The sequence below is a fragment of the Falco naumanni genome, chromosome 11 (genome assembly GCF_017639655.2).
Source record: "Falco naumanni isolate bFalNau1 chromosome 11, bFalNau1.pat, whole genome shotgun sequence".
In the NCBI taxonomy this organism is placed as follows: Eukaryota; Metazoa; Chordata; class Aves; order Falconiformes; family Falconidae; genus Falco; species Falco naumanni.
In genome coordinates, this window is record NC_054064.1 from 24641907 (window position 1) to 24663048 (window position 21142).

The following is a 21142-nucleotide window of genomic DNA, read 5'->3' on the forward strand; positions in this document are numbered from 1 at the left end:
CCAGACTATAGAGACTCCATTTCTTTGTGCAGACATTGATGAGGATTGTTAACTGGTTTATCTTTGTCTGCCATTTTATGTGATTTCTGTTAAAAAAAGCCAAGGATTAAGTGTTTTTTATGTGTTTCTAAAGGTTAACTTCATTTCCTGTAGGTCTAAAGCCATTGGTAGTTTTATTTACGGTCTTATAATTGATAATTTTTTCCCCTGTTCCATATGTGCAGCTCTGCTGTTGAGTTTGAGGGAAAACTTGTTCTCAGGAAAACTTCACCTAAGTGCTTCTTATTTTTGCTGTGTATTGATGTGCTTATCTCATTTGTGGTAGGAAGTGCGAAGACTCCGGATGGTTCATGGAGACAAAAGTATTGATGCCAAAGGGTTGGAATTTCACTGTCACAAACAAAAAGAGTAATTTTTTTTCCTGCTGCAAACATTGATCTTCCTTAGTGATGATAACACCAGGTTAACACGTGTATTGGTCTTTCTTCGTCAAGTACATGAACAAATAGCCTTGTAGTTCTTAGCAGACTGTTGTGCCTTGTTAGATTTTATTTTGCCACTTTACCTCTGTCTTAACTACAGACGATTCCACTACTACTACTACTATTCAGGTCATAACTGTGATACATAAAAGCATCCTGGGCAAAAAAGTAGTGTGGTTGAAGAGGATTCCTGTCATGTTTTCTGGTTTCATACTTTTCTGTTGGTGCATTGGGTGCTATTCAAGTGAGCTTTACTAATTAAGATTAAGTCTTAAAATTGTATTGAACATCTGTAAGTAGTCATTGAATGTCTGATTAGAAAAGCCCCTTTAACTCACCTGAGAGGTTCCCACCAAAGTTCAGTTCATGACTTAACTTTTACTTTTCTTTGTAGGCAACTTCATTTGAAACAAGTTTTAGAACAGCAGTTGGGCATGGATTTCTCTCTTCTATCTCCCTTAGTCTTGGGATGGTTTCTTAAGGGCTGTATCACATACTGGACCGACGGAGACTTTTATTTGAGACTGTACTTCAGACTTAATGACCCTTAACATTTTTCTTTGAAAAGTGCTTTTTTCAAAAGATTTGAACTCTGCACTATTAGTAAATAAGTTATTTTTATACAGCATGCACATTTTAATACACTGTAGTATTGTTCACTTGCCAAACTTTGTCTTTTCAGCTAGTATTTTAATTTTAATTATATTTTCTTTGTGCCTCAGACGTAGAGAATTCTATATTGTTTTGGGTTGAGAATCAAATAGTAATACAGATAACTTTTCCGTTTTTGAAATGTGACCCAGAGATTCCTGTCTGTAATGTGTAAAATTAGGTTAAACTCTCTTCCAGGTCCTATTGCTATGAAGCAATTCTTTGTTCATGTAAATTGAATGAACTTTTAACCTATCAGTATGTCTTGTTCATCTCTGTAGAAAAACAGAGGGAGTTTACATTCCCAATGAAATTAACTTGATTGTAACATTGTCTATAGGCATTAAACAAAATTTACACAGGTGTAAGTAGGTATTTTATGTTGTTTTGCTCTTCCCCTGTGAATGACAGTGAGACAATGTTTGTAATGTGAGCAAAAACAAAGACAGTTGGAAATCTGAAAGCTCACTCATTGAAAAAAAAATTAGCATCAGTGTTGGCAGGAATCAAGGTACTCTGCAGAATGTTCTGGTGATTCTCCTCCTTTTTATATCCAATATGAAATCATAGGTCCCTTTGCTCGCACAGCAGCTTAAGCACAGCTGCTTGCCTGGTTCCTTAAGCAGCTCCCATCCTAGTCTTTCTTACAGCACAATTGTAATAAAAGGTGTTAAATGCAGTTTTTTCTGCATAATCTGAATAAATCTGTAAGAAACTGGCAAACAAGAAAAGTTTTGGCTTGTTGATGTCATGTATTATGTAAGGTCTTTAGCAAATCTAAGCATACATCCGTACTTGTATAAGTTCTAATAGAGGAGAACATAGAAGATAAATAATTATTTGATAATGCAGAGGATGCTGAAGAGAACTTGCAGTAATACCAGTCAGTAGTGTTGGGACACATCACATGCTTGGCACATCTTCTGAGCTTAATGGAAGAAAATCTTCAGAAAGAAGGTGTTACTGGTATCTTGTAACACCAGATTTTATTACAAATCACATTTTTGGGGTCATAATTCTTTTAATCCTTACAGCAGACAGGACTCAAAGTGCAGAAGATGAATTATAGAGTTCATGTTTTTTTTATCTGGCTAGGAGTTAATTTCCCTGCTCTATACAACCTTTTTGTATTTTAAATACTCAGAATACCGATGGTAAAGGAATAGAAAAAGATGACTGAGAAGGTTCCTTGTGGCGGTGTTCTGAAATTACCAGATCAGGATTTTGACATGGGATATTAGTGTAATCTTACACATCAGGAAGTGCATTTAGTTTCTCGTCTTTTGTCTGCTGCTGTTGTTGCAATCTGTGTGGTTCTCCATCTTGCTGAGTGTTAATAGTCCCTGTGTGAGATTTCAGGCAAGAGAAACAGACTTGTATATATTTGCAGTACCACAACTACTTGAACTTTTTCTGTGCAAGCGTGGAAAGTGACTGAGCTGAAATATGCAGAACCTCTTGCTATTCAAGAAAAGCTTTGGCTATGCTTCTTCACATCCTACTGTTTCAAGTTATGTGAGCAAACTTTTGTATACCCTTACAGGGACTGATAGGAATAATCCTTGCCTAGAAAATCAAGATTGTGTGATGGTTTTATCTTCAGCCCTAAGTTTTACAGGATTCAGCTGTCTGTCTGAACCTGATTTTTAGCTTGTGGCAAAAGCCACAAGGCCAAAGTAAATTCTTTTTCTGTCACCTTTGAAACAAAATTAATGGAGAGAGGCTCACAGTCCTCATCACACTATGAGCAAAGTGTTTGTTACATGCTTGCTAATGCTTTAAATTTTAAAACTGCAAGAATTTTTTCTTTTCAAAAGTGCAAGTGGAGTCCTTAAAATTCTGGCGATATGTGCTATATAGTCTGTTCTTCAGCCACTTGCTCTGGTACTCTTAATTTGGTAATTTGAAAGCATGTAAGCAAAATTTTGCTCTGTCACTGCAAAGAGTTTCTTTATCCATTGATCTGGAGTGTTGTGTAAGATTTTTCTGTCCTTTATATGTATTGCGTCTTGCTTTGGGGCAAGGGCAAGGAAAGATCTCTTCCTGTAGTTGTTTTTTTCCTTCCTTGTTTAAGGGTGGTAACATAAACCACCGCTATTTCCATGTAGTTCGTCTGTGAATTGCAATATTAAAGCTAGGTTTTGATGGATGAGTGAAATAAATTACAGTCTTGTGAAAGACAACTCTATTATTGTCAAGTTAAAACTTTCCCTCATTGTTTTGCTGACATAAGATAGGCTTAGCTCTTAGGAAATTAAATTTTAAACTGGCTGTGTTGTACTTAGTATTTTTTAAAACATAATAGACTATTTCAGAACATTGCATTGGATTTTTTTTTTAATATTTGAAAAGTGAGTTTAACAGTATATAAGCCTGCAAAGTGTGATTGGTGTCCCTTTCTTCCATACATTCAACAGCTGTGTAGTCTTCTGAATACTGCCCAAGTGTTCAATGTACTTAACAAAAAAAGGGATTAGAAAGAATTTTCCATATGTAATGTGTACTAATCCTGTCTCCTGTAGAAGACAACCTAGGTTCTTTGGTGAGTGTGGGAAGCTGTTACCTTTCCGTTATTCCTTTCGTATCTTTCTGGTCCAAGTCCTGGTGGGGAGGAGTTGCTTCAACTGAGCACAGCTGTTGAAGAAATGCATATGGAATGATGTTTTGGGAAGTAGCATATACAGTTGGGTTGATCTGAAAGGTGGATGTAGGCAGGATGGCGTAGCTGAGCAGACACTGTGGTAGAAGTAAGTGTGCTCTTCAGTGTTGGTGCTCCACATGCTCCTTCAGTTGGACTACTTTTAATTAATATGTTATCAGATCTAAGAAGCTTGTGTACTGTAACTCAAGAAGAAATTTGAAGCAGAACTGAGTAAGAGACTCTGCCTAGAGGGGAAGGGGAATGGTAGGGAAGCGGGCCTGTTATTTGGTTGGTAGGGTATGTGAATGTCTATATATTTGGGGGGGGGGGGGGGGGGGGAGAGAGTTATAAAATACAGAAATTGCTTGTAACAGGACTTAAAGTACTTTTGTTTTCAACTTCAATGCCTTTCCTTACTCTTCTGCCTGCCCTCTTCCTCCCCCTGCCCTGACTCAGCTGAACGCAGACCAACTAGAATTGCTACATCAGCCAAATGAGCAGGACTGTGCTTCTCCTTCCTAAGGGAATCTAAATGCACTGATGAAGGCAAGACAGTCATGGCAATGGCCCATACAGGGTGAGAGTGGGGAAAAAAAGCTGGCTTTTCTAGGGATTTATGTAAGCAGGCAGTACATGGACTGCAGGGATAACCCATAGCAACGTAGGGCCTTTCAACACGTACGACTAGTTTCAGGGAAGCAGCTTAATATTGAAGGATGCAGGGAACATTTGTTGGAATTGAACCATTAGGAGTGTGAGCGGGTATGATGGATGAGATTTTTAACTGATTTGCTTGTAACCTGGAGTGTCCTTTTTTTTTTTTTTTTTGTATGGTAATTTTGGACTGTTACAGTTGGGAAAGACATGAGAGATTTTAGATGTTACAGGTATTTAGGAGAGGCCATATTAAAAGTGTGTGTATATTTCTGTATGTCTGCTTACAGACATGTATAATACGTAACCACATTCTGCCATCCCAAATATTAACACCAAAGATTCTGCCCGGGCCTCTGCAGCTGTCAAACACATGCTGGGGGACTGCTCATGTCGTAATTTAAAAGTACTTTGCTTACTCTCAGGTACAAACAGAAAGTGTGGTAGATGTCTGTTCAGCTTTCCAAATGACAGAAGTATAGGCTATTGGAAATGAAGGTCTTCAGTACCTTTGGAAAAGGTCAGAGGCAAGAGAAAATCTGAGGTTCTTTGCTCCAAGATATGTGTGAGGGACCTTAAGATTAAAGCAGTTTTCAGCTCAAGCAGTTTTCTTTACCCCACATCACTTCTTGCTTCCCACACTCTTGCACCAACACAACTGTTTGCAGCTGTGTGATGAGCTGGCTAAGTGAACTGACCTACTGCAAGTTACCCAGGTCTCTCTCTTGATCTGGTTTAGACAATGTGGTGACTGAATATCTAACTGTAACCAGAGAAAGCACTTGTGTCAGTACAGTACCTCTCAACTTGTGAAAGGTGTGCTACCTGAGCAGATGTGGAGCAAAGCACTTCTGTCCCTCAAACAAATAACAAAGTTATTGACTATTACAAGGTGGCAGAAGATTTCATGATTAGAAGGAGCTGGGGCCTAAGAAAGGCTGAGAATGAGTGGCTCGGAGCTAAATGAGGATTCTATTTCAAATCCAAATTAAGTTTGGTTTTTTTTTTCATGTAAAATCACTTTATTCATGTCCTCCTCCCCCCAAAAATAATTAAAAAAATCTCGACGTTTTTAGAGTATGTAGTCCTGGACTACATTTGACAGTTAAGAGGCATAACACTAGACTGAATAGATTTGAATTAATGACTTCAGAAATAGATTTTGACTGGAATCTGCAGATTTTACTGGTAGACTAATTTTTGATTTCAGTGTAATTTAAAACTACGTTAAACCAAGTGGTGACGTATCATGGAGAGAAAGTGTTCCTTTCAGTTTAATTTCTGCCTCAGATTTTATGGGGATAAGCATGGCCAGAAGTGCTGTATAGCTGATGAGAGGCATTTGAAATAAAAGGGAGCAATCCATTAATGAGTGGAACATGTTGCACTACTGCAGAGGAGGGACAACTTGACTGAGTTCATCTATGTAGACTGTAATGGAGAGTGTCATGTTATCTTCAAATCCATGTATGATAGCTATGCTTGTAGTTCTTTGGGTGTGAAATGAGTTTGACACCTCCAGAATAATTAAATGCATGAGGAAAGCACTGTGGTTATGCTTGCCACTGTTCTACCTACTGCTATTTTGATTGAAAGTTTGCTGTATCCTGTGAAAGGAATTCACATGTGTGGGAGTGTTTCTGACAAATGCATGTCTAATTTTGTTTATAGTAATAACAAAGATGTTACACAAAGGATGATTGCTATCCTGATTATTACTTAGTTATACGTATGGTCTTGTAGTGGAGCTGTAACTTATAATAGGAGTTTTGGGTTGCAATTAGACATTGCAACAGTTTCTTTATGGGCATGTTACTCATAGACTGGACGGAATAAATATTCAGGAAATTCAGAGAAAATTATCTTTGCTTTAGCAGGAAATAGCTTGAATCAAAGCTGAGCCTGATTTTTCAGGAGCCTCTTTTCCTCCATACTGTAAGACCAAAAAATTGTAGCATAATTGCCTTTTTCTGACTACTATTAATATTTCTTACAGCTATAGTGTCCAAGGACCATCTTTGACTGGAGTCTTGTGATGTGCATTCAGTGCAGATATGTGTCACAAAAGAGGGGGTTTTACAATTTTAAGTGTTTTTTTTGGGAGGAGATGGTGGTGTAGTGTTTGTGTTTTTTCTTGGTTTTTTTCCTTTTTTTTTAATAGTCTGGCTTTGGTGGTTGTATGTTTCAGAAAACAGTTATTTAGCTGTCATTAACAAAATTCTGCTTGTTTTTCTTTCTACAGGAGATGGTGACGGAGTCTACTCCATTACGTTGCAGGAAGCTCAGCAATCCTGACATCTTTTCATCTACTGGGAAAACCAAGCTCCATCGTCAGTTAAGTCAAGATGACTGCAAGCTACGAAGAGGTAGCTTGGCAAGTTCTTTGTCAGGTATGTCATTTTGTAAAGACGATATGACAATGTATTAGTAATAAAGATGCAGTATTCCTTGTTGGCGTAACAGTTGTAATAAAAGATACTGACAAGTAATTTCTTTAAAACTAGAGGTGACTTCTTGCTGGGAGGGCATACAAAATTTTATGTAAGAGAAAGATGCAAAAAGAAACATGAAAGAGACTGGATTTGAAATGAAGTTTTGTATATTGGCTGGAGTAAAAAGTTAGAAGCTAAGACTTAATGTGCTTTAACTTAAGTTTAAACTTTAACTTAAGTTAAAAGAAGGGATTAGTGGAAATCCAGGCAACACAGTGATGCATTCTTACCTCTTTTAAGGTCTGGACTGACTATAAGCTTGCCTACTTTGCCATTTTATTTCTTACTGGGAAGCTGACTTTTGTATCAGGTTCAAATTAGTATTTGTTTCTTTTTGGCTTCAAAAGCACTGTAGGCATTTGTGGTTCAAAGTAAAAATCTTGCTTACTAACTAGATGTTTTTTCAGTTTGTGTAAAGTTTGTTTTTTCTTTTCTAGTGAACACAATCTTCAGCCCTGTCATAGGATTTAGTTTGTCAGCAGAACCATGGAGTGAGCATAGTCTAGTAATTAGCCAAAAAAATGGAGGACCAAGCTCAGTAGTTGTGTTTTTTTAAAGACTTTGTATGTGGGCTAGGGAGGGGATGGTTTCACAGTTGTTTGAAGCTCGTGTCAAAGTCTGTGATGCTCGCATTAGAACATGTAGAGCTGCATGATCAGTCTAGAATGAAATAGCTGATCTGCCTGAATACCACTCTTGTCCTATTGGGTTAACTTGCAGCCCATTTCCTCCCTGATTAGGCTGACTGTTTGCTTATTTGCATGTTAGTGCAAGAACTAGAAGAGCTGAAAACTCTCAGGTGGGAAGGAAAGAGGAAGAAGGTTAAACCAACCAATTTGGCAGCAGCATGGGCTTGACTTACATGATTGTGAAAATACATTCAGTCCTGGTCCCTCCAACCTTTATCAGGGGAATATAAATATTTTGACACTTGAGGTGCTAGGTATAATAGGAATAAGCAGTAAAGTATGCACAGTTTTATTTTGGCTTGGCCTGGTCTCAATGTTTTATTTGTAATAAGTGGCTTGTTTCTGAAAAGTGGAAACATTCATATTGTTTTGCACTTTAGGTCTTCTTTAAGGTAGGTTAATCGCTAGAGGAGAACAGAAGTTTATTATTATTACACAGCTGTTGGCTGATTACAATGGCTGAGGATAGTACTGTAGTTTGTTTTGTGGGTTTTTTTAATTTGTTTTTGTTTTTTCATCAAGTAGAAGTAAGCAAAGAAAAGTAAATAGGAGGAATCAGGAAAACTGGACAAGTTCTGTTTCTATTCTAAAAATACTTCTTCTTTTTGGAGATATTCTTGTAAATTTTGTGTTCTGAAATGATAATGTTCTCCAGAACTTGTGGCTTTATCTTAATGACTTTTCAATCTACTGTAGCCTGATTCAGAAACGGGAAAAGAACCCCACCAAGATCAATTTGACCCAACTGGATAAAGAAAATATGGATGTTTAGAGATATATTTTAAATGTGGGTGTTTGAACTTGAGGCATGGCAGGGAAAGGCTTCAGCTTCAAGTTCCATCCTGAAAATAATTCCAGCTTATTTTTGCAACAGAAGCAACTAAGTTTAAAGAGTATAGATGATTGTGCATGCAAACTGGTTGGCTTAGATTTGACTCTTGATGGAATTCTGTATTTGTGGATTCAGATTTTAGGGAAATAAAAGGGGATATTGATAACTGTATCTTATGGAGATTTAAGTAACGTTTTTCTTGCCCTCAAGCACTGGCATTTTGACCTGTTGGATAATTGTATGGTTTGAATTGCTCTTGTAGGATATTTTAGCTTTGCTGAGATAAGTACAGCAAGGTACATTTCTGTAGTTTTAGATCTCTGCAGACAAGAGGAGTCATTGTATTCATGCATAATCTTGAAAATGAGCAAACCATGAAAATCAGGTCTACAGCTGTAAGCAGCTTGAGTGGGACAGGGGAAAAGGTACTAGTATGCTGTGTCTCTGTTTGCTAGCCAAAGTTAAGCCTTACCATCGCTCATACACTTTTACTCATTCTGTTAATGTGTCATTGGCCCGTTGCTTGTAACTTAAACAGAAAATTAACATAAGTTAAAAATAAAAGACCAAAAAGACACCACTCCCTCCCCCCTGGCATCATGGCTAATCACATTATGTGACAGTCTTCCAAATATTGTAGCTCCTTTTATGTAATGAATGTAATATTTCACATCTAATTCTAAGTTGAAATTAAATTTGTAAAATAGTTTGCTGCCTCTGAGGAAAAGTATTTTTCTACAGTGTATGTGATTAAAGATGTAGACTTCCTCCTGCTGCTTACTGCAACAAAATTCTTAGTCTCCTGTGATTCCTGTTGTAGTATCTGAGCATGTAATACGAATGCAACTATCTAACTATCAACTAAGGGGTGTGTGTATAATTTAGCCTCACAGTCCTGATTTTAAGGAAAAGAGGTATTATTCAATCCTAATTTGCAGATGGTAAAACTGAAGTTCAGAGGTTGACTGACCAAAGCTACAGAGGAAGTAATCTGGAAGCTAATAATGGAACCCAGATTTACAGACTTTTTCACTTATGTGTTTTTAACCACAAGACTATCTTCAATCTCTTTTTTTTTTTTTTTTTTTTTTTTTTTTTTTTTTTTTTGTGAATGACATTGTAACTAAAAGGAAACTGTTGACCTTGATGGACTTAAAATATGACCTACTTTGACTTTGGTTCTTTCTCATCATGGAAATCTACTGCTTGACATTTTTCAAAAAGGAGTGTTATATTGACTAGAAAAAAATTGTATTGATCGGATCCTTTTAAATGATTACTATATTTCCTGCAGTAAAGTGCATTGGTGTGAACTTGTTGAGATAGGAACTATTCTTTTCACTGTTTGTATATGTAGCGTGGGAGGTTGGCATCTAAGCTAATCAATCAGATACATGGGAGACTTGGGAAAGCTACAGAACATTTTGTTTTCAAGACAGTATTGCTGAAGAGTGAAATTTTTTAGACAGAAAATATCCATACATGGTTCGAAGCAAAATAATGTTTAAACGTATACACTATATTCTAACCATAGCTGCAAGAAATCTACTGCTGAATATTCCAATGGTAGGAGAAAGTGCAGATGTCTAGATGGCTAAGATATTTAGAAGAGGTAATATTTTACAAATATGAATGCATTTTCATAAGAATTTTAAAAATCACATTTAAGAGATTTTGCAGCGTTAACATTGCCTCTCTACAGGGCAATAAATCATTTAATTGGCAGCAAATATTGTTTCCTTTTTAAGCTGTGTGAAGTTTAGAAAGGTATAAAGCGACAGAAGTCTATTTCTACAAGGTTTTGGATTTACTCATTACCTCATGTTAGGTTTTTTGGAAATACTTCGTTATCAAACATTATCAACATTATCAAACATAAAGAATTTACAGGTAGTGTGCTTTTACAAGTTCTAACCTACCATAAACCTTTAAATAGCTTTTTTTTATTAAACACTTTTTCTCCACATGCAGGAATTTTTTTCAGCATTGTATTATGAACTTGAAAACTTGTTTAAAAACAAGCTGATAGTATTTTGGTTTTATTTTAAAAGGAAAACAGCTGCTTCCCTTATCAAATAGCATCCACAGTGGAGTGGGACAGACGATATGGCAGCCACCTGGAGATACCTCAAACCTGGTTCGCATGAGAAATCAGTCTCTAGGACAGTCTGCTCCTTCACTTACTGCTGGTTTGGTGAGTGAGTCTGGGAATACTCATGATGGTTTTGTGCTATAAATAAAAAGTAGCCTGATCTTGTGCCTTAGTTTTCACCTTGCTTTCCCTGTTCCTGCTCAGTGAATGCAACATTTTCTTTCTGTGGGCCTTTTTTAGGGTAGCGGGTGGGTTAGGAGGAGAGTGTATGTTCATTCTGCTTTTGAGAAAAAGCAGGAAAAAAATGTGTGTGTTAAGAGTAATTTCTTTCTGGGGAGCTTCTTTCTCAATGCTACTTAAGCTGCTACTGGAAACAAAATATCTCTGGAAGCCTAGGGAGATGTGAGCATGGGAACCTGACCGTTTAAAACAAGTTTAATTGGGAACCAGCTTTGAGTAGCTACCTCTGCCTGCTTCCCTAGAGAATAGCTAGGGGGATGAAGCTGAAAGGGATAACTGTCCAAGGAACTGAAGAGCTGGAACTGACATCTGCTCTTCTGCATGGTTTCTCTCAAAAAGTTTTGGTAAAGTGAATGTATTTTTGAAGAATGTTGCATCTGTTAAATTAGCATTTTCTAAGAAGAAAATATTCTGTACGGGAGGGAAACTCAGATGTCTATAGTCAAGACTGAATTGCAAACAAAAAGGAACATATGTTTTGTTCATACATGTTCCTTATTACCTCTAAATATGTAAAATCACTGAAGTGCAAGGAGAAGAAAAACAAAAGAGGGGGAAAAGACAGTTTTTTGTGAGCAGTCATATATGCAACAGAAATTGTTGCTGAACAGTAGCTAAAAAGCAAAGCCGGAAGCTTTTTTTTGCCAAACTTCCATAGAGTTGCCTGTATAACAAGTTTTACTCAAATGAGGACATTTTGGTGTGCACTGGTTTATATTGCTGCAGGTAATTGGGTAGACTTGTATTACATTGTGAGACATTTTAGAAGCAGTGACCCCTTAAGTAAAAGGGTGTACCTTGGATATAGCATTTAGATTGTTATCCCTTAGAGTTTTGGAGGGTAACCTAGACAGTTTGGCACCACCAGGCTATGAAAAGAAACTTAAATCTATAAAGTTCAAAAAGCTATGTATTTGTGTTAGCACTGATTTTGATTTCACAATGAAGTATTTGTAGCATTTTCAGACATGCTACTATATTGAAATTCTTATGGTTTGATTTAATTGTATTGTCTTAGTTTGGTGCCTGTTCGGTGTTTGCCTTAAATTTCTGTTCTTAGCTGTGGTTATAATTTGGTTGTACCATCAGAAATTGGAAATGCTCATGTGAACTTGGTATGCAAGTATTTATCTGATGAGGATTACAAAAAGTAGTATGTGTTAAAATACAAGCCTGTTTGCTGAAGGCAGGCAAATGCCTTGAAGCTTCATAGCTTAAGTTAATGAAAATAACTGTGCTTTAGAACAAAGCATTAGTTCTCAGATCCTTCATTTGGAATACTAGCTTTTTGCTTAACAGCTGCGTACAATTCAGTGAGCTGCAGATGTGTTTGCGTGTTACAATTCTGCATATTACTAATATTATGTATTTTCAGTTTGTCATGTTAGTGTTTGTACTGTCTATCAAATGTAATGCCAATAATTTACTTTAAAATAATTCAAGATTTTCTGCTTTCTAATTAAAGCAGAGAAATTCATCTATAAATCCAGTATTTGTCCCTCTGCGATGGTGTTACGTACTGAAGTATATGGTCACTTTCCTATCTCTGTATACTTTCTGGTGGGCTGTATGTTAATTACAGTTACAGTTAATTAAGCCTAGAAATTAAGAATTTTTAGATGAAGTGGGCTTCTAAAGTGATGACTAAAGAGCTGGTCACAAGATGAACACCTAATTAAATGCAGTGAATCCTGGGATCTTCGAGCTAGTTACATGTTTGGAGCTGCTTTAATATGCTTGTGGTATTGAAATATGTTTCACAAATTAGAATGGCAAAAGGTCTCTTGCCAGTATAATTAATCTCCTTTGAAGAATAGCTCTATTAAGAGATGAGTAGGTTCAGTAATGCACAGTGTCAATTTAGTATGCCAGCCTTGACTGCTACAGCATTTAATTCTTTTCTTATTTGTTATAATACATTAGATAGATAGCTAGAGAGAAGTGGGATGTGGTATGGGAAAGTCAGAATACTCAAAGCTATGTACGTTGTTTCTGCTCCCTCTTTTTGGGACTGTAGGTTATCAGTGGATTTTACTTTGCTAAATTGCTTTGCTGGCATTCAGAAATGTGTGTTTTTTACTTTCTAACCAGTACTAATCCTACAGATTGTTTGCTGTGCTTAAATTGCCTTCTTTCCAACTTTGAAAGTGTTTGCAAAGCAAAAAGATAAATTAACAATAGCAAATCTATAGAAATTAGTTTGGAGCTAATAAGACTGATAGCTGGACTGCTTACCAGCAACAACTCAAGAACTGGAAACACATCAAATTCTAACATGCTGAACTACATAAGCACAGTTTATTGGTAGAATCTTTCAGGTCACATGTTATGTAAGAGTCTGGATTTATGTGTCTGCATAGCAGTTGCCACTAGATCCTTGACTTGAGGAAGAAACCAGGGCAGACTATATGCTGAGTGCTGTCATTGTAGAATGATAGATGTTGATCTGATTTGTGTGCCTTCTAAATATATGTGAGGATTTCAGAGGATGACCTTCAGTTGTTCATCTACCCTTAAGACGGATGGCTCTGATGCGAGTAGATTAAATTCTGGTGGGGAGCATCCTCTTCAACAATTTTAAATCCCTAAGATAGCCAAGCAAGTAATCAAAGAAAAAAAAAGACACAAATCATTATTGTGGGCATCTCAGTGGTGTTTTCTGCTATCAAGACCCCAAATACAGTAAAAACTGGAGCACAGGAAGTGTGTATAAAGTGTGTGCATAAGGAACAGAAGTATAATAATGTGGAAAATCTCTTATGACTTAGTTTGGGGGTTTATTTATCTGAAATCTTGACCTGCAGGCACCCTGTTGTAAAAAGAGTTAGAACTTGGAATGTACTTTTAAGTGCAGCTGATACGAATGATCAGGAATATGGATGCATTCTTCTATGAAGAAAGGCACGAATAGCGTCAAGGTTTGTTAATTTTAGAAAGGAAAAAGAGCTTGTGAAGAGAAGGTTGTGATTGTTGTAGAGGAGGTAGATTGGGAGTGCCTTTCTTGCAGTTGTTTATTTTGACAAACCTCAATGTGAATGAATCAATGCTGTAAGGTATTAATATTCCAGGGCTGGAGCATTTATGGGTGGGCAAGGGATGATTTTCTCCTCAGGTTTATTGTTAAGGCTGGGTTGCTGAACTGGAGCACTGCACTAGTGCTGAGTATGTGTTTATGTTTGTGGAAAGAGATATGGGTGGTTTTGTGTGTGTCCCACCTCCTCACTCCCTGTACCTCAAGCACTGTCTCCAGTATTTTGTGAAAGAAACATCTCGCAGCATGCTACCCATTAATTAGGACACATCTTACTGCATTGCTCACTGTCTAATGCCTGGAAAAGTTTGAGATGTTCCAAGAATAAGAAGCTGTGCATGTTCCTTCTGCCAACGGTGGCAATGGGAAAACATTTGAAGAGGCCTGTCAGTGGAGAATTAGAAACTTGCGTAAAAGAGATTCTGAACCTTTATTTTTGATTTTTTTTTTTTAATACTACAAGCTTCAGTTTTCTAAATCTCTCCCAGTACTGAACTGAAATGTGCTGTACTCCTGGAACTGAAAAACTGAGCATAATTTTTGAAAATGAGGTTGAGGGTTTTAGCAGGGTGGTTGTAGTTCTCTCTTTAGCATAAAGTTTCTTTCTTATGTTCTATACCACGTGCTACCGTTGCTTCATCTTCAGAGATGAAGCCTGCAGACTGTTAATCCTCTGCTGCCAGATTTGCAAGATTTCCTTGTGGGGTCAGTCTCCTTTCTCTCTTCAGAGAATAACTTCAAATGACTTAACAGTTTTACGTTTACTTTGAAGGTAATAGTTAAAACGAGATGAGACAATTGCATATTTTTTGTAGAGTGCCAGATAGTTAACCTTCCCCTGGTCTTGCTCCAGAAGAAGTGGTTAATAAAAAAAGCCTCTCGTTTTGAATAATGATCAGGAGGGTGGAAAGGCTCAAATGCAAAGACTTGAATTTACGAACAAGCTGAAGAACTTCCTGTGTTGGATGACACAGAGCCGGTGATTTATTCTGAACGTTGAGTTCCCCGAAGCTGTGCGGATTAGGCAATGCCGAGTGGAACGGGAAAATGGTTGTCCTTGTGCTGATGGGTCCTTGGCACTGCAACTGGAAACCTGGCCACTGACGGAGCTAGCATGCTGTGGCATGTTATCTTTGATGGTCAAGTTGGGGTATGCTTCTTAGATGTAGGAAAGAATATTTACTGTTTATTTCCAAATTTTTTACTCCTTTTTTATTTAATTTTAGATAAATCGGGAACGGAATCAATTGTAACTAATATAATGGTGTATTTCCTCAGTGCAGGTTGTTCTTCGTTACCAAAGGCAGTACTTCCAAGCAGTAGCATTCCTGGCCACCCGGAGGAGTGGCTAGTTGGCTACAGATGCGGGTTGGTGGGCGAGCCCGGGTCGTTCACGTGGAGCCCAGGTGGAAGCGCGGCCGCATCCGGCGCAGCGGCGGCGGGTCCGTGGTGCTGCTCTGCCCCCTGCCGGCAGGCCGGGCACTTGCCGCGGAGCCTTCCCGCCGCATTCCCGGCGGGCACGCTTTTGCAACACGTTTTTAGACATCCAGGTATTGTTAGTGATAACAGCACAGGCATATTATTTTGGGATCGTGTTCCACAGTGACCACTTGCTAATAACCTGGCCTTTTTTTTTTTTTTAGTTGGAGTATGAATTAGCTTCATATTTTAATACTGTACTGTGGTTTGCAGCATTCTTTTTCTGGTAACAGAGAGGTGATGGTTGGGATAGTTATGCAAAAACCAAAGAATTTTCTTTTCTTTAGATATTATTCGGAGGTAATCATATAAATCATTGTTTGCAATTTTTGGGTCAGAAGCTGTGCTGCCTAATTGTGTTTTGGTCTGTGGCCTGCCAGGGGGTGCTGGAGTACTGGCGGTCTCGGTATAGTGAATTGTATTTTCAACACAAAATGACACCTTTGCTACAGGGCCAACCTCAAGAAGAGCTAGAGACGTTTTCCCATGGGCTATAGCAAAAGAAGACCTTAACCTTGTGTTTGTCAGTTCGTTGTAGAAAGTAATTCAAAAGCTCTGATACAGTGCAGTGGAACTAGAAATTCAAGCTGCTTTATACTCTGCTTCAAAACCTCTCATAGTTACAAAATTTTATGACTGGGTCTTCTGCTTAGTCCCTAGTGCTTTAATAGATTTACTGCTTATTATTTAGGGTCTCTGCTTTATGCACACATCTGGGTAGTGGTTGTTAATCTCATAGTGATGAGGTCTTGGAAGGAATAGAGTTTGTAGTGACTAGCAGGTATCTGACGAGCAAACTAAACATTAGCTTACAAAGCAGAATAGCTGATCTTCCACCGTACTTTCTACCTTTCTGCTCAATATGTATGCTGGCGGTGAGGTGAGTGCACAGAGCTTAGACTTCTACCTCCCTACAAAAGAATTGATTTAATCTCTGTCTTTTTACTGAAAAATTCAATACTAGTTGGGGACAAATCATTAATGCCAGTTGTGCATAGAGCTACCTCCTGCTGATTCACTGTATACTTATTACAGCAGCAGACATTTGAATCTGATTAGAAAGCTGTCTTCTGAAACGTGCAGCTGCTCTTTTCCCCAAACCTTTTGTCATAGATAACCTTACTTTTAGTTTGTTTTATTAGTGGTAATATATCGACTATTTAAGTGTTGCTGAATACAGCTGAAAATATTTTTGTCTGAGAATAATCATTAAAGTTTTAGCAGATGAAGATCATTAATTGTTTTAGGGAGTAGAGAACTTTAAATCCTTCACTGTACAAGTAGAATTTCATATTTTTGTATTGTTAGAAAAGCAGGAGACAGCGGAAACTATGGTTGTATGAATGAATGGATTTATTACTGCATGAAGGCATGGGAATTGCATTTTAAAATAGCAGTTGTAATTGTAGTAACCTGAGATGGGAAGTATGTGGATTTGTAAATTAAGACCATGTGAAGTCTTAAATTTATGCATGCTAATTAAAAATTTGCATTTACTTACATGCCAAAGGCTATGGGTGAATTTTTGAGTTTGGGTACGTTATCAGTTTTGGAAGATGTGGCTATAAGGAGAAATAATATGTGTGTTACTTGGAAGAACTAAAGCAGTATCCAGACTTGCATTTGTTTGAAGGGCCTGGGTCTGAGGAAGAAGTAGGAAGCAAGTTCTACACAGAGGATTGAATGTATTGGCATGAGCTGAATGATAAAAGTAAGAACAAGGAATTCGGACCTGAAAATGTGGGACAGTAGAGAATAATTAGGCCTTTGCAAAGAAGTAAATCATGTTGTAAGCAAACTGCAGAAGAGCTGCTTTGAACATATTTAAGTATTCTGTGCAAAATTGTGAGCATGGGGCAGTGTTTAGAGTGCTTGCAGAGACTTACCTTTGTCACAGCTTTAAGGTATTTCTGGTAAGAAAATTAAAATGCAGGTGCTATAATTCTGTGTTTTCGTGATAGATTCAGGACACATGCTTCACTGTGCATTCAAAATGGATAGTCCTGATAGGTTTTTCACTAGTAAACTTCATTCTGAATAATTCATGTGTATCTGTGTAAAGAACAGCAAATGATTGTGATAAATTCTGTACTAAAGTTATATTTAATATATAGTGCATATTACTGAAACACAGTCAGCAACATAGCATCTTTTTACTCACTTCAGTTAAGTGAATTCCATTTTGGAGTGGACTCATTGGTTCAAAGGAGATTTTCATACCTGAAGGAAAATTTGAACACCCTTCTGTGTAACCTGAGGCTTGTCATTGTAGGAAATATGAATTCATAAAACTTGCCGTGTGATAATTGTTAAGCGCTAGACTGTCAGTTTGAATGATTGCAGTTCTCATTATCTTCAGAGTCTGCATGTAATTTTTTTGTCTGTGAATATGTTGAATTGATTTTTGGCACATGTAGTCAGTTCTGTTCCTGACAGCAGCACTATTGTAGGTGTAAAGTGAGAAACTGCCGTAGTGTGCATGGAAAATTAGCTTTTTTGCTTGGGGGAACTGTGGGGAACTTGAAATATAAAGAACTATTCAAACTGTCTTGAATGTGCATTGTCACTTACTGAGGCTTTGTTCTATAAGAGTGTTGTTCTGTGGTTATTATTAACCTCTCTATAAAAACATATTAATGTAGACAATAAAACTCATGTTTTTTTGATTTAAAATAGTAAAAAAAATGACTGTTTTATTTTCGTGATTTTTAGCAGGTATTTCTGTGGAAAGGCATTGTGAGATGTCCACATTTAGTATTTTAACATGGCTGTCTTCTGTGTCTTGTAATACTTCTGGGAACTGTTTCCTGGGATGTGATAATAGGTGGATCCGTCTTTAAACATGAAGTAGTTTGTTTGCATAAGTTTTAAACTACTTTGTTCCCGTAATGCAAACTGTTTTGAGCTTTAGGACATCTATAAAAATCCCCTGTAACTCTAAAAATAAACAAAAGTTTTGGAGATGTAGAAATTAGTAGCGTAACCTTCCATGTGTGGCTGCTGTTTTTTGTTTGGTATGTTTTCCTATACTGTATCATTTTTGTTTATCCAAGCCACACAACGTGTCTTTCCAGCCATCCAAACCGGTTCAGCTCCAGAGAGAGAGTGATTGCTTATTTTACCACTTGGAGGAAAATGGGAATATGGTGGTTTCTGTGCTTCACCTCTGGACAGCTGCAGCTTGGAATCTTTGCTAAGAGTTAATCTAAAGTCCTTATTACCTTGAGATTCCTAGAGAGGGAGAGGTGAAATCTCTTGGCAGAGGTAAGTGTGGCCGTGCAAGTGAAACACAGCATTAAAGCCCAAGACTTCTGCAACAGTCCTGATATCGGAACTCTGATAAACTGAGAGGCAGAGAGGTTAAGTCATTTGGTCATCAGTAGAACTCAGAGTAAAGCATACCTCACAGACTTTCTGGAAGGCTCATTTTTTTTAACGCTCAGCAAATGTTTGAAGCTGAAATGAATGGTGCTATGAAATAACTTATTTCTGCAGTTGCTGTATCTAGTGTGCCTGTGTCGTTCTCTTATTTCTGATTGTCTTATAGGTATTTAGATTTTCAAGTCAGTTGTTCAAAAGCTAGGGAATACCGTGATCTATTCCCTGGCTTTGCTATGTTATTATTGCTAACCCAAGCCTTCCTGCAGGGATTGTGAGTTTTAAAGTCTTCCCTGGTGGGAACTGCAGAGTCCTTATGCTGTGAGAATATGAGGTATGAAGTCAGAATAACCATTACACTTAGCAAGCTTGATTTCGAGTCCGTTATCTGTAGTTCTACCCTTTGTGAACAGAGACTAGGCTAAATAATGGCCAGGCTGTTTTTTCAAAGCATTGTTTATTATAGGAATAGATGAGGAGAATTCTTGGATTGTGGCATTTAGATTGTGGTCAACTAAGTATGTATAGTGGAAAATTTGCTGAGAGATGCCTTACGTGTTCAAAACAAACCAGCTTACCTAAGCTAGTTTATTAGTAAATAGTGTGGAACAACTGAGTTGCTTCTTGCTTTTGTTGTTTATTGCAGTGACCAAGTTTCCATGGGGGGAAAAAAAAAAAAGATTCACAAATATAAAGCGCTGTCATGTTAAGACTGGTGCGGGTCTGTGAAAATGTGTCAGTGTGAACTTTAAGTTACTGACAAGGGGGAAATGTTTATAATAGAGGATTGAAAGATGTGCAGAGTTTCAGATCTGTCATAAAAGGATGTGAAATGTAATTAACCTAAAATAACCCTTAAAATATTTTTGAGCCTGATAAATGAGCTGTTGAGATAATGACAGATTTTAATTTTATACCTTAAATAATATCCTATTAAAATCCTCAAGATTTTGCTTTGTGATGGAATTCACTGCAACTTATGTTTCCACAATGACCTCATGATTCAGTAACATTGTTAATATATTTGGTGCATATTTGAGGTGTAAGGTCTAGGTTAATGGCAGCATTTGTTCTTTAAGTGCTTGAAGCCACAAAGCTCTAATTGAAGATACGAATGTTCAAACCTCATTATTTTAATGTGGTCATACACTATAGTGACAGAAAAAGCAGTTATATGATGAACTTCTGTGGCAGGGTTCATAATTTGTCCACAAAACCAAATTACTATGTGGAACTTGGAATTAAAATTATCTGCCTGGGAATTTAAATAAAACATGAAACTTAAGGTTTAACAGTTTCTGTTTTTGTCTTCACTCAAAATTAGAATTTGCATACCTTTAATATAGAGAATACTGCTAAGTCATTTGTTCACACAAATGAAGTTACAGTGCATACGCTAAATTTTTCACACAAAGACTTCTAGTTAGATAACTTGTTACATATTTGTTTCAAATAGTTAAGTCTGCAGAGGTACTTTTGGCAAGTTTTGTTTCCAAGCTGATTTTCTAAATATTTGAAATTGAACTAATTTAATGGATGAGCTGTTGCCAAGGGAAATACATAGTGTGTTTATCACAGTGTCAAGAATCCAAGGGTTGAAGACAAAGGTCAAAATGTTCATTACTGCTTGCATTTCATCAGTGTTGCTAACCTTGGTTGCCTGTTGGCAGCTTTGCATACTGTGCTGTCTCTAGCATGAGCTAGATCCCTTTTAAGATCCCTTCTGCCTGTGCTGATGTTCCTAAGCAATCCTTTCCCTCCTGTGTTCTCCCAGAAGTGTTTATTTTTCTCTGTTTCCCCTGTCCCCAGAAAACAGGAAAAAAAAGCCTCCCCACAGTAAAAATTTATTCTTACTCATTGATGATAGCCAGAAAAGTTGTGAATTCAGACTGCTTTGTGCACTAATATACTTCTGTGACCTCCTTAATTCCTCTCCTGTAAATTCTTTGGGCTGTGGAATACTGGTCTAGGAATCTTAGTGGGAGAACTACAGAGCTGTGTCTTGTATTACAGTTTTACTGTTGCTCAAAATTTGCCTGTCCCTTTCTTACCGTACAGTTATGAGTTCTAATACAACCTTTATTTCTGTACCATCTCCTTGCTAAATGAATCGTGTTTTGAATCATGGGCTTTTGATCCACAAGCTCTTTGACTCTGCTCAAATGACAGTATGCAATATAAAATTAAGTTTGCGGATATTATTAAATCTGTTGATAACTGTTCGGTTTTAGGTAAGTTTTTGTTGTTTTGCCTTAGAATTTACTTATCAAATAATTTCAAAATTAAATTTACCTTCAAAAAGTAAAATTAGAGTGTTACAAATTTAAAACATGCATTTCTTATCAAAGAAATCTTAAACCTTATTAGAACAAACTACGCCAATGAAATAATCAGAGAAGTTTGTCAAGATAAACTGATGAGGTTTTCAAAAGAAAAGAGGAATAATTTGTAATGTCATGTACATACAGAACTATCTGAATT

The 21142-nt window shown here is 37.2% G+C and overlaps 1 protein-coding gene across 7 annotated transcripts in view; it reads left to right on the forward strand.

The window, feature by feature from the left end:
• The window catches only part of MAST2 (microtubule associated serine/threonine kinase 2), a 194491-nt gene that overhangs the window by 13379 nt on the left and 159970 nt on the right, over window positions 1-21142 (forward strand). For 6 of the 7 annotated variants that reach the window (XM_040610484.1, XM_040610488.1, XM_040610485.1 and 3 more), the window contains exons 2-3: window positions 6671-6818; window positions 10493-10635. In XM_040610484.1, coding sequence (XP_040466418.1) covers window positions 6671-6818; window positions 10493-10635 — 291 coding nt within the window. Of the gene's footprint in view, window positions 1-6670; window positions 6819-10492; window positions 10636-21142 lie in introns of those variants that run through there. The other variant, XM_040610491.1, reaches the window with a different exon arrangement.